Source organism: Mustela nivalis (assembly GCF_964662115.1).
Source record: "Mustela nivalis genome assembly, chromosome: 15".
NCBI classification, from domain to species: Eukaryota; Metazoa; Chordata; class Mammalia; order Carnivora; family Mustelidae; genus Mustela; species Mustela nivalis.
The window spans coordinates 77,182,803-77,199,089 of record NC_139034.1 but is presented as its reverse complement, the minus strand read 5'-3'; the positions used below and the strand labels follow the sequence as shown (position 1 = coordinate 77,199,089).

The 16,287-nt window shown below is 53.9% G+C and overlaps 1 protein-coding gene across 4 annotated transcripts in view; it reads left to right on the top strand.

The window, feature by feature from the left end:
- Window positions 1-15,570, top strand: part of STK24 (serine/threonine kinase 24) — a 113,579-nt gene extending 98,009 nt beyond the window's left edge. For all 4 annotated transcript variants that reach the window (XM_082700779.1, XM_082700780.1, XM_082700781.1 and 1 more), the window contains 6 exons: window positions 2,647-2,832; window positions 5,508-5,653; window positions 7,440-7,569; window positions 8,667-8,735; window positions 11,065-11,201; window positions 14,515-15,570. In XM_082700779.1, the coding sequence (XP_082556905.1) occupies window positions 2,647-2,832; window positions 5,508-5,653; window positions 7,440-7,569; window positions 8,667-8,735; window positions 11,065-11,201; window positions 14,515-14,551 (705 nt within the window). In that variant the 3' untranslated portion in view covers window positions 14,552-15,570. The remainder of the gene's footprint in view (window positions 1-2,646; window positions 2,833-5,507; window positions 5,654-7,439; window positions 7,570-8,666; window positions 8,736-11,064; window positions 11,202-14,514) is intronic.
- The last annotated feature ends 717 nt before the right edge of the window (window positions 15,571-16,287 follow it).

Sequence of the window (16,287 nt, the reverse complement as noted above, 5' to 3'; positions counted from 1 at the left end):
GGTCTAGAGAGGGAGCCTCCAGGCAGGAAGACACTTAGGAGCCCCCCAGAGAAGCCCCAGGAGGAGAGGATAGCTCCGAACCCAGCCACGGGCAGGAGGGACAGGGGGCCCCCAGTGTTGAGAGGCTGGGAGCCTCACCCCTGGCCTTGGCTGGTGGAGGAGGATCCAGAGAAGAAGGCACGAGCTGGTGCGACACACAGGCTGTGGCTCAGCTGGCAGGATGGCACGTGTTTTGCTGGGACGAGGCTGTACTGGCTGACCCTCCCCGGGGACTAGGGGGGGAAGCAGGAGGGTGATTCCCGAGCCTCTCCTCTGAAGACTGTGGCATGGCTTGCAGGCGGGAAGGTGGCCTCCTGTGGGCTGCTGGCCCATGCCGGCTTGTAGGAGCAAGTGCAGGTCCTTGAAATCTTGGGACTCTCTGTCTCTTGTCCAGCCGGGAGCCTGCTCCGCAGCCCTCGGAGCTCTGGGGACATGAGCATAGGCTCATGGTGAGAGGCTGTCGGCAAAGGCCACCGTCGGTCTGGTGTTTGGATTATGGTTTGTAAGTGGCTGTGGGGTGCTTGGGGGTCGAGAGGTTGTCCGTCAGGGGTCCGGGGGGCTGAGGCCCTGTGGGTGCCAAGCAGCAGGCTTCGCATAGAGCAGCCGTTCTCGGGAAGTCCCGGAGGGCCGGAGCAGGCAGCCAGAAAGGGGGGTGGGGTGGGATGCTGTTGTGGGAAGAGCTGTTGGGAGCTGTTGGCACACGAGGCTGCGCGTTCCCCTGTTCGCGTATCCCTCGCTCCCTGTCACTGCGCACCTGCTCCTGTCCTCCTGCTGCCGCTGGCAGCGCAGCGCCGTCACCTGCCGAGCGGCCTGCCTCCTCCTGGGCGCAGGGACTCTGGGATCTGTCACGTTTGTACTGACTTTAAAAGTAATACATTCCCATTGAGCTAAAGCAGAGTCCAGGGAGGGAGCATGGGCAGAGGACTCCTGATGCTGGTTCTGGAGTCTGATCCCTTTTGTGCAAAGAATTCAGAACAAGACTTGCTGACAGGCCCGTTTTCACCGAGAAGAGAAGCAGCAGAGCATGTGGTGGTGCCGACCCCGCCGGCTGCTGGCCAGGGAGATCGCGGCGAGGGTCTGCCCCGCTCCCTAGGGCTGTGAGAACACAGCAGGTTTTGAAGGTTGGGATGTCGGGGTCCTGCCGTGACCTGAACCATGTCTCAGCCTTTCATTTCTTTGCTGTAGAGGGAGGGATCGAGTAGGTTCTGACTTTCCATGGGTTTCCCGTGCCCAGTGACCAGGGCAGAAAGGCTGTGCAAGGCGGGCTTCGTGTGGATCCCGATTCAGTAAACCGACCGTGACAATACTTTCTTCAAGAGTTGAGGAAATTTAACTATTACAGCATATTAAGCTATTATTAATTTTTTTTTAAAATTTATTTGTCAGAGAGAGAGAGAGGGAGAGAGAGCGAGCACAGGCAGACAGAATGGCAGGGCAGGCAGGGGCAGAGGGAGAAGCAGGCTCCCCGCCAAGCAAGGAGCCCGATGTGGGACTCGATCCCAGGACGCTGGGATCATGACCCGAGCCGAAGGCAGCCGCCCAACCACCTGAGCCACCCAGGCGTCCCAGTTACTATTAATTTTTAAACTGTTCCTAATTTTAGGTCTTGATCGGTAGTACAGAACCCTTGCTGACAATCTGAGGTCGTCAGGGGAGAATGTCAGGATATCTTTGACTTTTAAATACACTGTGGCAAACAGTAGACAAAGTCCATATGGCAGATTGTTCATAATCATTAACTTCATGTTAGTTCTGTGAATGTTCTCCTCTATTAAGATTCTGGTATTATTCTCTACTTCTGTGTGTGTGCGAACGTTTCTGGAAGACACCCGTCCTGAGTTCGGGGCCCTCTGTGAGGCACCCTGCTCAACCTCCCCGGTATTATTTCCATTTTGCCGTTGAGGAAACTAGGCTCACAAGTTAGATTTTTTATTGTTAAGATGTTACTTACTTACTGATTTTAGAGCACGCGTGAGAGAGCGTGGGTCAGAGGAGGGGCGGAGGGAGAGGGAGCGGGAGGCCGTCCCCATGCCAGGCCTGCCGCGGGGCTCGATCTCACGACCCTGAGAGCACTGCCTGGGCTGAAACCAGGAGTCAGACCCCAATTGACGGAGCTACCCAGGCGTCCCGGTGAGATACTGTCTCCTGTCGTAAGACTTTGGTTGTGGGGCTGGCATTTAAACCCAAGTCTCTGAGGCTCTTAGCCTCACAGCTGTGCGTGGTTGTAAGCAGGTTTAATGGGGTGAGTCGCAAACACCCCTCTGTTCCAGACGTGCCCGCTCTGCTCACTTCTGGCGAACTGTCTCGTCACTCCAGGGATCTGAGTCACCGTGGAGTGCCTCATACTCCAGCAGTAAACGGAAGACGAATGATTGTAAAAGCCGCCTTCAGTGCAGAACTAGAAGGTGGTCTGTGTATTCCGTTTTCTGCTGTGTGTCGCCTGTTTTGAAATTATACCAAAGGCTTATCTTTTTTGTTTTTGCTCAAAAATAATTATCTTTTTCAAAACCTTAGAAGTATGTTGAGATGTCTTTCTTTTTTTTCTAAGAAGCCTATTTACTCGAGCTTATTCCTTTTGGTATCTCTAAAAATGCTTTGTTGTTGCAGGCAGACATCTGGTCCCTGGGCATAACAGCCATCGAGCTCGCGAAGGGGGAGCCCCCTCACTCGGAGCTGCACCCCATGAAGGTTTTATTCCTCATTCCAAAGAACAATCCCCCCACGCTGGAAGGGAACTACAGCAAACCCCTCAAAGAGTTTGTTGAAGCCTGTTTGAATAAGGAGCCAAGCTTTGTGAGTTGCTCAAGCTCGGGGTGGGCCCCTCTTTCTGTGTGGCCAAACTTGGTCTAGAGCCATCTTACTGGAATTTCCTTAATCACTCTTGCTGTAGTCACCATTGTCTTTATGACCGCGTTCTCTTTTTTCTTCTTCTTCTTTTCTAAATGGATGCGATTGATTTGAGTTGCAAAATTTTTTTTTTTTTTAAGATTTTATTTATTTAGGGTAGAGAGAGCGTTTGCACAAGTGGGGTGTGTGTGTGGCTGGGGGCAAAGGGAGAGGGAGAAGCAGATTCCGTACTGAGCGAGGACCCTGACTTGGGGCTTCATCCCAGGACCCTGAGCTCATGACCTGAGCCGAAGGCAGAGGATTTAACCCACTGAGCCACCCAGACACTCTACAAATGTTTTTATTATTTATCTTTTAATAAACAGAAATCTACTTATTTTCTTTCAGATTTCCTAGCATTTCGTACCTCATTGAGCCTGAAGACTGTTCTCCTTAATATTATATGTGGAGTCATAAATTTTTAATGTTTATAGTAAAAGGTCAGGCTATTTTTAGCCGTTTTTAGTAATCGCAAAGTCTGGCCAGAAAAATAATGGCTAAATGTGTCTTTAAAGTACATGTTTTCAATTTCTTCTTGGCATGTGTTAGGAAAGAAACGATAAATTACGAAGTACGCATGTACCACCCACCTTCCCCCCTACCCCTTCCTTTTTTACTTTTGTTTGTGTGTAATTGACTGGCAGAGCCGTGTGGCCAGACGAATTCTCTCCTGTATAGCCTTAGCTGAATTCTCTCCTGAATTAGGATGCATCTCTGAAAGTTATCTTTGTATTTTGGTGTTACGTATAGGACCATGTGTCTTGGTTTGTTTCTGAGTCTTCTAGCAGTGTTGGCTGAAGGCCAAGCTAAATCCACCCCCCCCTTTTTTAAAAGATTTTTTTTTTTTAAAGATTTTATTTATTTGTTTGACAGAATGATAGAGAGAGAGAGCACAAGTAAACAGAGCAGCAGGGAGAAGCAGACTCTCTGCTAAGCAGGGAGGCTGATGCAAGGCTTGATCCCAGGACCCTAGAATCATGACCTGAGCCAAAGGCAGATGCTTAACCAACTGAGCCACCCAGGCGCCCCTTTAAAGATTTTATCTGTTTATTTGACAGAGGGAGATCAGAAGTAGGTGGAGAGTCAGGCAGGGGTGGGGGAAAGTAGGCTCTCTGCTAAGCAGAGAGCCATACTCGGGGCTCGATCCCAGGACCCTGAGATCATGACCTGAGCTGAAGGCAGAGGTTTAACCCACTGAGCCACCCTGGCGTCCCTGAATCCCCTTCTTAACTCTTACTTAAGAATGGGTGACTAATTTTACAAGAACACCATGGTTTTCTAGTATGCTCGATTTGGTAAAGGAATGAAATGGGGGATGCAGCATTTTCTTCGAACCCCCGGGGAACGTAGCCTGAGATCGCCTGGTGGGCTTCGTTAATGCACCAGGCAGGGGGCGGGTCGCTGCTCCGTCTGTCCACGGCGCTCTGGACGGTCTGGCATGATGTGGGTCCCTAGCCACAGTGCGGAGGCTAGGAAGCGCCCAAGAAATACACCCCCACACGTGTGCTCATCTTTCCATTAAAAATGGATTTCTAGTGTCTGCCTACTTGCCCAGAGCACACATACCCACCTCTACCCTGCCCGAAGCACACTGAGGAAGAGGACGAGAAGCTGAGAGTGTGAGCACTTTGGAGACGCTGGGAGTTTCCCAGGGAGTGAGACGGCACCTGAGGTGACCCAGGTTTCCTGTGGGCTTGAATTTGAGCCACACGACTGGCTGTTGTGAATCAGGCTTTAGTAAGTGGGACCTGAGTCTCACTGGCCGTGTCCCCGCCTCCGTCTGCTCTCGTTTGGGCTGTGCTTGGAAAGTGTGCTCCTTGCCATCTGATCGGCCATCCTCGAGGGGAAGGCAGTTGCCGACTTCAGAATGTGCTGTGTGGTTTTGGCCATTCGGAGCCCAGGGCCTGGACGAGGTTCTCACCCCAACCCCAGGGCGAGAGACGGACGGGGGAGGCCCGCACGTGTACGTGGGGGAAGCTGATGAGTGAGGGCACCCGGCACTCTTTCGGCGTCAGAGGAAAGGGTATATCTTGGTTCCTTTCTAGTTTCCTTGCGATGTGTCCCCGTTACCATCGATCTCACTATTTTGGGGAGGTGGAGCCAAATACTAACACAGAAAGTTAACAAGGTAGCACGGAGCATATGTTTTCTCTCTTGTCAGCATTTGTATGTAAGTATGTGTGTGCGAATGTAAAACAAAATATTTTATAAAAACCGGGAGGTATATTCTAGCTGTCCTAAATGATCTCTGGAGTTCTCTGACATGTTTTCCATGTCAGTGCGTCTTCCTAGGGAAAGGCTTTTTGCTTTCGCTGGGTGGTTCCCCGTGGCATGTCATGGACCACGTCAGACACTAACCGCCACGTCCACACTGCACGTGGATTCCCACCCGTGGGTGCTGGACCACTGCTGGTGGAATCCTGGCTTTTGTCAGGGAAACAGACCTGGAAGCAGAACTCGATCTTTACATTTTAGTGTGGGTGTGTGACTCTTTGAGGCAGAAGTCTGTCTTTTGGGGTCGAGTCAGAACGCAGGGAACTTCATCTCCTGCTTCCTGTTCTGTCTGGCGGCTTTTTTTCCAGAGACCCACCGCGAAGGAGTTACTGAAGCACAAGTTTATAATACGCAACGCAAAGAAAACCTCCTACCTGACCGAGCTCATCGACAGGTACAAGAGATGGAAGGCCGAGCAGAGCCACGAGGACTCAGGCTCTGAAGACTCAGACACGTGAGTCCCCTCCACGTGGGCGTGCGGGGCGCGTGACCTGGGTTGGGGGTCTCCCATGGGAGCCCTGTGAACGGGTCATGTTTGGGTTTGTTCTTCTCTCTCATCTGGGGTGAGATTTTCTGTTGTTATTTGTGGATTTCTTTGTTAATTTTTTTTTTAGATACACCAGGTTGATGGTGATCTTTGTGTCAGTATGGGACAATTTGGGGACCTTTTGGCCTCTTTCTGTTGCTAGTGGAGTTTCCAGGAAAAATCTTTGTGAAGGAACTAGGCCTGATCTCCTTTTCCTTTTCTTTTTCCTGCCCATAAACTATCGGTCAGGTCAGGTGTGACTGCTTTACATGTATTGCTTTTTGACGATACAAATGTACGTCTTTGTGATTCTGTGTTGTGGTGTGGTCGATGCTAGGGTTTTAAAGCCGCATACCAGAAGTTCCTTGCTGAAAACTGGTGTCAGGTTATGCATTCTGGAATTCTTTTAGCCAAAGAGATGGTTGAGGTCTGGGAGTTGCTTTGGTGTATGTGTGTGTGTGTCGGGGGGCGCTGGGCTGCCCACTCCGGCAGGAACGAGGGCGTCACGAGTGGAAGTGGGCCCCGCTGTGGCACCTCTTCTGTTCTCCCTCACGCCTCGGCTACAAGTCCAAGTCGACCACCAGACCAGGTCCACGCACCAGGCTGGTTGAATTAGTTTCTGGGGGCGAGACCAAGCATTTCAGGGTCACAGGAGCCAAGAGTGAGAACCGCTGGCTCAGGACGTGGAGAGATGAGGGTGGTAGCTGTGGGGACAGAAAGGTGGACCGGCGGCCCGAACGTGGCCGTGGCCTTGAGTGAGGGAAGTGGAGACCATCCAGACCTCGGCGTGTGGTGGGTGTCGTGGTGACCAGAGAAGCAGCCGGGCGGGGCAGGGAGGAGGCCGGGGCACGGGAAGCTGAGTTTGGGGTGGGACATGTGTGAGGTGCTGGCAGGATGGTGTAGGGGCGCATTGAGGTGCGGGGTGCAGGTGAGGCATGCCGGCTGCGGTCCGGGATTTAGTTACAACGCTGTGAATGGTCGTTGGAGCCGTGAGAGTGAACCATGTCACCCAGCGCGCGTCTGCAGAGCACAGTGGGCCGACCGCTGGGAAACGCCAGTGTAGAGGACCGAACTGTGGGTGACCATGGCCGGGGCGCCTCCGATCAGGGCGACTTCGGAGGGGAGCAGGGATGAGCAGGAACACGGACCCGGGGCTCCAGCAGGCGGAGGACAGAGCAGGAGCCCCCTTGCGCAGTGTCGTGCGGGCGGTCGACGGCCTTGGTCAGGGCAGCTGCAGGGACAGGGTTGGTTTTGGGGTGAGAGAAGGTCAGAAGCAGAGGCAGTAAGTGTAGCTGACACACCCAAGAAACGAGACTGCGGGCTGGCTGTGGCTGGAGGGGTCGTTGCGTTGCGGGAGCCAAAGGGATGCGTGTCGGGGTGTTGATGGGAAGGAGCCGAAGGGGAGAAAAGATGCCCTCTGAGAGCGGGACTGTCAGTGGAGCGCGGAGCGCAGGGTGGTCCTGCCGGGGAGCGGCCTTTCTGGGGTCCAGGAGGTGGGATGGCGGCTGTGGGTGCGGCCGGTGCCGTGGGAAGTCAGGGAGCGCCGTGGTGACGGTCTCTTTCCTCAGGGCCGGGTGGCAGGGCCTGGAAGGGGTGATGGGTGACGAGCGGGGTTGGGAGGTATGGAATGTAGGGTGGCTAGCAGGGCTGCGGGGGGCCGGTCTCGGTGCAGGGATGTGCACTCGCTCATGGAGTTCTGGATTTCTCTCCAAAGGGAGACGGATACGGACAGCCAGGCCTCTGGAGGCAGCGACTCTGGGGACTGGATCTTCACTATCCGAGAGAAAGATCCAAAGAGTCTTGAAAATGGAGCTCTTCAGCCTTCGGACTTGGAAAGAAATAAGGTAATGCTGGCTCCTACCACAGTTCGTCCCCACTCACCTCTGCAGGCCTGCTCTGTGGGGGGCGGGGTGGGCTCCCTGGGGTAGCGTGCTGGGGGGTCTCGCTGTTGGGGACCCATAAGGACCCAGAGAGTCAGATCCGAGAACCCGGCCTCTGGTCTGTACTGCAGGCTGCTTCCTGCTCTACAGAGCCTGCTGTGTCCCTGTCCCCGTCCCCCAGCCCCCTCCCCCGCCATCGGCCTTTCCTGAGGCTTGCACATAGTGGGGGGGGGGGGGAGGGCATCTCACCTGTGAAGTGACATTCAGACTCTGCACGGAACTCTGTTTTGTGTATTGGGGTTACTCAGAAAAGATACCAGAATTTTGGGATTAAGGTTTTTAGGATCTTAAAAATAAACATAGTGCTGTTGGTACTTAACATGGGACTTTATTTTCATTGGTTTTACGCCTCTTTAAGTTTATGAAGAACTGTGTTTTTGGAGTTGCTTTAAAGCACCGTGGTGTAGTTTCTGTCAGGCAGCGTGGACCAGCGGCTGTTCACAGCTGTCCCCTGGTGATCCTACAAGTCTTGCTGTGCTGGGCAAATGGGAGTCATTACAGAGATTGCAAAAGTAGAAAATGGGCCCCTGTCCTGTGATAGTCACTTGCACCAGCCAGCTTTGATCTCATTTTCATTTCTGGAGTGTCGGTAGTCAAGTCCTGCTGCATAGACCGCGCAGGGGTGCGATTCGGTGTCACCGGCCTCTGCACAAGGGCCACTCCTGGGACCTCTCAGGCCTTTGCACCTAGAGTCCAGATGCCGGTTGGCCCAGCTGCATGAGTCTGGCACACCGCCGCAAAGAAACGTTGACATTTAGTGAAAGAGCAAGACACTCCCATTTAGCTATCACAGCAAGTGCCTCGACTCCTGGGTTGTGAGTTTGAGTCCCACTCTGCGTGTGGAGACTACTGAAGAAAATAAAATCTTAAAAATAAAAGATAGCACAGCAAATAGCGTTTCAGACTTTATGCTGGCTAGCTTGGTGCCTGTCTGAAGTTTCTGCGCTGTTGAATGTGAATGTTAACTACTTACTTCTCATCACCTTTTTTTCTTCCCTAAGATGAAAGACATCCCAAAGAGGCCTTTCTCTCAGTGTTTATCTACAATTATTTCTCCTCTCTTTGCAGAGGTAAGATACCCCGTTGACGTGTGGGGGGTGGGGGGTGGGTCGTGACAGGGACGTAGTGAGGTGCAGGGTCCTCTTTCTGGGACGTGTCGCCAATCGAATTCGGGAGGTTAGAGCCAGTGGGCACCAGTAGGTGGGGAGTCAGCATCGTGGTCCCGTGAGGCCGCTGGGGTTGGCACTGGCTTCCCAGTGCCCCTCCTGCTCTCCTGGGCAACGGGTGCTGCCCGGTCCTCCTGGGAAAGGTCACTGTCGCCTCCTTGCGTGTGCTGGCCCCGCATGGCTCCGGGAGTCACCAGGGTGAATTTGAGCTTCTGTCGCACTGCTCTCCACAAAATCTGTTCGGTGTGGCCTGACGGCTTTGCATCACACAAATTGATGGCGATGCGGAAGTGTAGAATTTGATTTTAAAGGAGATACCAGATTTCGCAGAGACCTCCTATGCCCCACCGTGCCCCCATAGTTCACTGTAATCCCATAGACGTCTCCTTACCTGTTGTTGGGCCCCCGGTTTGTTTCCCTGGTGGGGAGCCCGCCCTGCCTCCTGGAGGTACGGCATTGTGCAGTGTTTGCCAGAATAAAGTTTACGAGAATGAAGATTATTCTTCATCTGGTTAGGAGGTGATTTGAAAAGAAGTTGGAGATACCCTTTCTGGTTTTTTTTTTTTTTGAGTCCCACAGGCTGCCTTTAAGGTAGTCCAGAATGAGCTACACTGGTCCCATGCTGAGCCTAGGGTGTAGAGTTGAAACCACTGGACACGTGGGTTTGTGACGGCAAACTGAGTGACCCAGGGCAGCTGGAGGCCCTCCGTGTCACTCCCTGGCTCTGCCCTCGGCTGACGTTTCTGGGTGCCTGCGCTCCTCCTCTCCTGTCCATAAGACACCATCTCACTCTTCATTATGTTGTGTGGGAGGGCAGTCTGGGGTTTCAAGATGTTCCCCCGCTTTCCTGTTAGCCTGCCATGGGCGCTTCACTAGGATCAGTCTGGCCATTAGGGAAAATGATAAACGTATTTCTTACTTTGTTTGAAGCCCGGTATTTTCTACGGGGCATATGAAGAAACAGTGCCGAAATCATTACTTAGAATTGGTGAATTAGTCCTCACTGTAATATTGTTTAGATTTTTTTTCAGCTAAGCTGAAGGTAAATTCACGGGTGTCTTGTCTAAGGTGTTTTTATCAGTATACATCATTCATTATCCCCGTGTCTACAAGTGAGGCTGTCCCGATGTTGGAGTGTGCATGACGGCTGATAGAGCCCATCCGGCAGCAGCTTTGGGCAGGGGGACTTGTGTTGGGGGCGCAGGGCAGGGTGGGCTGGGGAGGGAGACCGTTGTAGGAAATGGGAGAAGGCAGAGAGGTTGGGCGCTCGCGACTTGTGAATACGGTTGTATTAGTTAAGTGATCAGGAGTCCTAGGTGGACACCGGCGGCCGCCTCCAGGTCTGCCGCAGTCTGTGGGGGGAGGAGCACAGGGAGAGCACGCTGGGCCCTGGCCCCTCCCACACCAGGCCCTCCGAGTCCTCCATGTGTCCCTTCCACGGGGAGGAGGAACCAGCATGGTCAGGATGGGCCGACCAGGATGGGCTGATGCTGGCAGTGATGTGTTCATGGGAGTTTGCAAAGCCAAAGCCAAATGTGATCCATTTGTTAAAGGCGACATCAGGGAGGGGCTCCCCCCGCGGGAGGCTCATCGTGCCTGCTGCCTGTGACTGAACCTGAACGGCCCTCCTTGTCCTGTGTTGCTCCGGGAGGGGGACTTAGAGCCGGTAGTGGTGCTCGAGGACACTGCTGTGATTTCTTGTGAGGGGTGGGAGGCTCAACAGGGACACCGGATTCCCAGAATTTAGGCTGGGTGGGGGTGCTTGGTTGTAGGAAATAGAGTATTTTGACAGCACTGTGGACCAAAAAGGCTGTTTGCTGGAATAAAGGACTGACCTATTACCGTTCGAGCGAAGCTGCAGCCCACAGCGCAGCTCCTTGTGGGAACCAGAGCTGAGCAGTGGGACGATGTGTTTCTGGTGTAGACGAAGGTCCAAGTGGAAGAAGAGAGGCGGGTGTCCTGTCGGGACTTGAAAATGTGCCCAGAAAGTTGTCTCTGCTCTTTCCTGGCGAAGGTGGTGATTTAGGTCTAATGAATGCCGTTTCCACATGCACTGTCCCCACGAAAGACACTCACCAGAGGGAGTGCAGGCTGCCCACAGCCCAGCCCGAGCTCCGCCAGGACTTGTGTGCCTGGGGCGCAGTGGGCCTCATGTTGCGTCCCTCCTTAGAGGAGGTGCCCCTTGATTCCTTCGCCTGTGCGGGTCATGCTCTTCTCGCTTGTGTGTCTGCAGCTAAAGGAGAAGAGCCAGGCGTGCGGAGGTAACATGGGGTCCATAGAGGAGCTGCGTGGGGCCATCTACCTGGCCGAGGAGGCCTGCCCCGGGATCTCGGACACCATGGTGGCCCAGCTCGTCCAGCGGCTGCAGAGGTAACTGCCCCAGCCCCGTGGGTCGGACCATGCCACATGTGCCCCCTGCCTTTCCTGGTCTGTCCGAGGGACGCCTGGCAGTCCTAGGTTGCCTTGGCGCTTTGCTCCTGGTCTCTGGCTGTTTCCTTCCCGGCCACACGGTTGAGGCAGAATCAAGTCCGAGAAGACTTCAGTTCTGAGCTCTAGATGTCACTGTGAAGGAATGGCGAGGTCTGGGGTGCCCAGGGGAGGACCACAGACCATGCACTTGGAGCGCTTTCGTGGGAACACCCAGTGACCTTGTGACCCTATCCGCTCCTAGCGATGCCGCCTGTCTGCTGGGGGCGGCGTATCTTCCCTTCTCCGGGTGCTTTTCTCCTCTCACAGGGTTTAGGGACTTAGGACACGGGCACCTTCTCCTGAGCTTATGCCCATGCTCACATCTGCCTTGCTCCTGGAAGCCTTGTCGGGACAGCCGCGCGCTCCCTGCCCTGCCGGGGGCTCTGGCCTGAGGGAGTAGCAGCAGAGGGGGGCAGCGATCGGGCTCCCCCCACCCAGTCTCAGGCTTGTTCTAGGAGTTCCCTGGTGGAGGTCACTCCCACGGCCACCCCCACGTAAGGGCAGTCCTTTGGGGTTGCTGCGGAGTGGAGGTGAGCTGTGACTCGAGCTCTACTCCACACCCCCAAACCGTCACTCCCCAGAAAGCTGGCTGGGTCATTGCTTTGAAATTCCCCTTCCGGGGGAGTTGTCCAGTCTCTGCCAGAGGGCAGCCGAGCCTTGATGAGAGTAGAGCGTTTCAGGTCTTTCCAGAGACACTGACTTGACAACGTGTAAAGAAGTTAGGGGCGTGTTGGGTTGCTTTTGCTTCTTGGCAGTGATGATCCAAGGGGCTGCCCTCTGGCCCGTGAAGCGTCCTGATAAAGTGGGATGTGGGGGCACAACCTAGTCGCAGCACCGCACGCGGTTCACACTCCTCTGCCCCGGCTGGGGTGTAGACGCCATCCCCGCACGCTGACCGGCGGGGTAGGGCCTGTTTACCGGCTGCCTTGATATCTGAGGCGCCGCCTTGATTTCTGAGGCGAGCGAAGGAGTCAGCTGTAGTCTTTGGGTTCATCCGCTCCCCGCTGTCGGTACTCACGACTTCCAGGCATAAAGGAAAACAGAAGTCAGGACGGCGGGACACACACAGTCGGGACAAGCTTGTCTGTACCCCTCGGGGGGTGTGTGCGGGGACGTCCCTAACGTTAGTGTGTCCGTGACTCTTTCATCTGGGCTGGCATCCTTGTTACCGCACAGGCTTCCCCACGACCGAGGAATGACTTAATGGTCCATTTTTCTCCCTTCCCGAAGTGGCTCGGGGGCTGGTGCATGTGTTTGCTGGTAGGGGAGCCTGCGAGTGTCCCAGCGCTCAACGAGGAGCCCGCCGCGCTGGGAGGGTCCTTTCAGGTTTGGTTTTCTGTTTGTGAAGGGCCACTCTCAGGACTGATGGTTTCCACCCTGTCCCGAGTTGCCTGAACTGGTTAGAGGGACACACGTACCTGACTTGATTTCCCCTCTGCTCCCTGGCCCTTGGGCGGCCAACACTGCTAGTCCGGCCCCGCGCTGCCCGGCAGCCGGTGTGAGCCACACTACATGGTCCAGGGCTCTCTGGTTGCCTCCTGAGGAATAGTAAAGAAGGTGCCAGTGAAGTTAGTGTCGTGATAGCTCTTGAACCCACTGCATCCCAGGTCTTTCCCCGACGTGTCATCAGTGAGGGGTTGTTTCCCGCGCAGTTTGGCATCTTTGCGGACCGGCGTGTTTCACACTCAGCGGCACATCTCGGCGTGAACCTGCCATGGTTGGTTGTGACCTCGGCAGCCGCCAGCTCAGTCCCACCCACCACGGCCCACGTCACGCGGGGGCATGTACTTTGCTGTGATGCATTAGGAAACGCCAAGTCCACAGTCCTTCTCGTCCCCACGCCGTCTGTCTCTCCCGCTCTGCTCTGTGCCGTGCAGACTCTGCAGCCAGTGGGTGACGCGCTCCAGGGGTTCGGGGGTCCTCCGCAGGTCCCTGCAGCCGCAGCTGGAGCTCTTCTCTTCTGTGTGTGCCCCACCCAGATGGCCCAGACCACGGTGGCCACAGCTGCTGCTTCGTGCCCGTTTTGCTCCGAACGGCATCGCTTTGGTGGATCAGTCACCTTGGGGAAGAATGAACCGACTTTGCCTAAAGCGTTTCAAAGACATGTATCGTAATTTGAATTATCGTGTGGACCCTTCTGTGTGGCATCAAGTCCTCCTGTGGCGCAGGCAATTCTCCTTCTGGAAGGAGGCTCTGAGATCTGTGGCTACGGCCTGCTTTCCCACAGGGTCCTACGTGATCCTTTGTTCCCCGGGAGACGGCCCAGTATTGTAGACGCCGCAAGAGCGGCTCTCGGCCGGAATGGTTGAGAGCGCTTCCGATAAGTGTGTCCTCTGCCCTCACCTGTGAATGGGGGTCAGTGTTGAGGTCAGGTTGGGCCTTGCAGACACCCCCCCTTTTCTGTATTCCAGAGCGAGACAGTACCACGCAATTATCAGAAGCCGAAGAAGGCGCCCATGACCCCACTCAGCCTGGTCACGCCTCCCGGTGGTGCTGGGTCACGGGGTCCGTTGTGTATAAACCATAGACGCCAAGGTCATGACCTGAGCCAAAATCAGGAGTCGGACGCTTAGCCGACTGCGCCTGCAGACCCCCTATAATTACAATTTTTAACTGTTTTTTTCAGTTTGCTGAATTTACTTAACCCTTTCTTTGCTCTTGGACATCGGAGTTGTTGCCTAATCTTTCCAATGACAGAAAGCCCTAAGAGACCTCCTTGTGCAAATACAATGCTCCTTCTCTGGACAGTCCAGGGACAGCTCCAGGAAGTGGATTACGTGCGCGAGCAGCAGTATTCTTGTGGCCTGGAGAGGCCTCCTGTGGCCATGCCCCAGCCAGCCGTGTGTGCGCCCTAGGGGTCGCGCGTGTCAGCGGGTGCTGCCCACTGGGGCAGTGTTAGAAGTGCACTGTAAGCACAACTGTCCCATCTTTTTTTCCTCCCAGGAGACCAAGCGTGCTCTGGCTTGCTACATTCTTCCTGTTTTTCCACTATCTAACCGACGAAAAGTGAAAAGTGGGGTCAGAATCATGACTTTCTTAGTTCTTATGAATTCTTTATATAGTAATGAACCCATTGATGTTTGCGCCTCTAGATTTCTTTTATGACTTGAGATTGCCTAGTAAACTGGGATTTCGGTGCTGGTTTGACTTTTTGCACGGGGGTTACAAAAATGACACACATTCACTTAAATTTCTCTTGTTTTTCTTTCCCTAGATACTCTCTAAGTGGTGGAGGAACTTCAACCCACTGAAATTCCTTTGGCATTTGGGGTTTCTTTTCTTCTTCTTCATCCTCCTCCGAAAACGTCCACGAGAGCCTTTGCTGACCCCGCTGCTGCGGTGTGCCATCCGGGGGCCCCCCACCCCCGACCCCGGCCGCGGGTGCCCACCATCCCGGGGCGCACGGCCGCCCCCTCGCCGGCTTCCGCCCGACGGACTCGTCCTGTGGGCTGGGGAGGGTCGGCTCCTGCAAGCGATCATTTTATTTTCTCGTTCGTGTTTTTTAATTTTAGCCATCGTGCACATATCAAGGAAAGTGTCTTTAAAAACAAAAACAAACCCTGAAATGTATATTTGGGATCCTGACAAGGCAATTGAGGACATGAAATCTCAGGTACCCTGCTTTAAGTGGGTGACTCCCCCCGCCGCGGGAGACGGAGTATCGCTCTGGTGGGTCAGTGTACAGATTTGTATATAGTGTCATTTTTACGGAAACCCTTTTGGCGTGCATAAGGAATCACTGTGTACAAATTGGCCAAGTGCTTCTGTAGATAATGTCAGTGGAGTAAATATTTGACAGGCCATAACTCGAGTCTATTGCCTTGCCTTTATTACATGTAAATTTTGAATTCTGTGATCAGTGATTTGGGTTTTATTTTGTATTTGCAGGGTTTGCCATTAATACGACTTCCTGCCCCCCTCACGGAACACTCCTCTTTGTACCTCCGCAAATGCAGATCCCCTCTTGTTTGCCCGACGGCCCTTTTGGTACACACACAGGTTGATTTCCTTCCATTTGATGGTACTATTTCTTAGTGTTTTAAATTGGAACATATCTTGCCTCATGAAGCTTTAAATTATTATTTTAAGTTTCTCCCCGATGAAGTGCTCTCGTCTTCACGTTTGTTAGAAATCGTGCCACGGCCGGCCCCGCGCCAGCTCTCCTGTCCTTCCCAGTAGGATTTTCTGTCGCGCCTCGTAGTGGAATCCGCATATCATCTTGCCCACCTAAAAATGTCTGAATGCTTACACGAATAAATTTTATAACACACTTATTTTGCACATTTTTCCTTGAAACGTGACTCTTCAGAGGGCAGTGTACCTGGTGTGTGTGTGTGTGTGCGCGCGCGCGTGTGACAGCGAGCGAGCGCACGGGGATGTTTGGCACTTCCAGAAAGACGTGCCCACATTCAAAACTCTTGAGTGTCCTGGTCAGCTCCCTGTGTGACTTTCAAAAAATTGGCCGTTTAGAAAATGGAGCAGGATACTACTTATTTGTGAAATTGCGCTCTCTTCCCAGGGACCTTGATTAAGGGCAACCTTGCGTTCTTAGAGGAGCCGGGGCTGCTCTCTGTCAGCCGTGGGCCTGTCGTTCTCCTGGCCTGTGGCCTGGTGGGAGGCAGGCGGAGTCCTTTCTCTGGGGTGAGACAGGGAGTCGGCAGCGATTCCCGACTAAGAACACGTGGCTTCGTGTGGTTTTCGTGGGCACAAATCATCGTCCTCTTGCAGGCGCAGCAGCCCTTGCAGGGGCAGACAAGGGGATTTTGGAAGCAAGGAAGTTACTGGGTCACCTCTGGGATGGAGGGTTTGCTGTCTGGCGCCCCAGTGGCCTGGGCCACAGGGAGGCAGGCAGCCTGGAGCTAGAGGGGGCGTGCGCGCCGTCTGGGTTTGGTCATGGACTGCAGCGTTTAAAAGCCTACAAGGAATTTTTTTTTTTTTTAAACCAGAATCTGAATGATTGATTGATTTCTGTAAGGGATATGTTTTG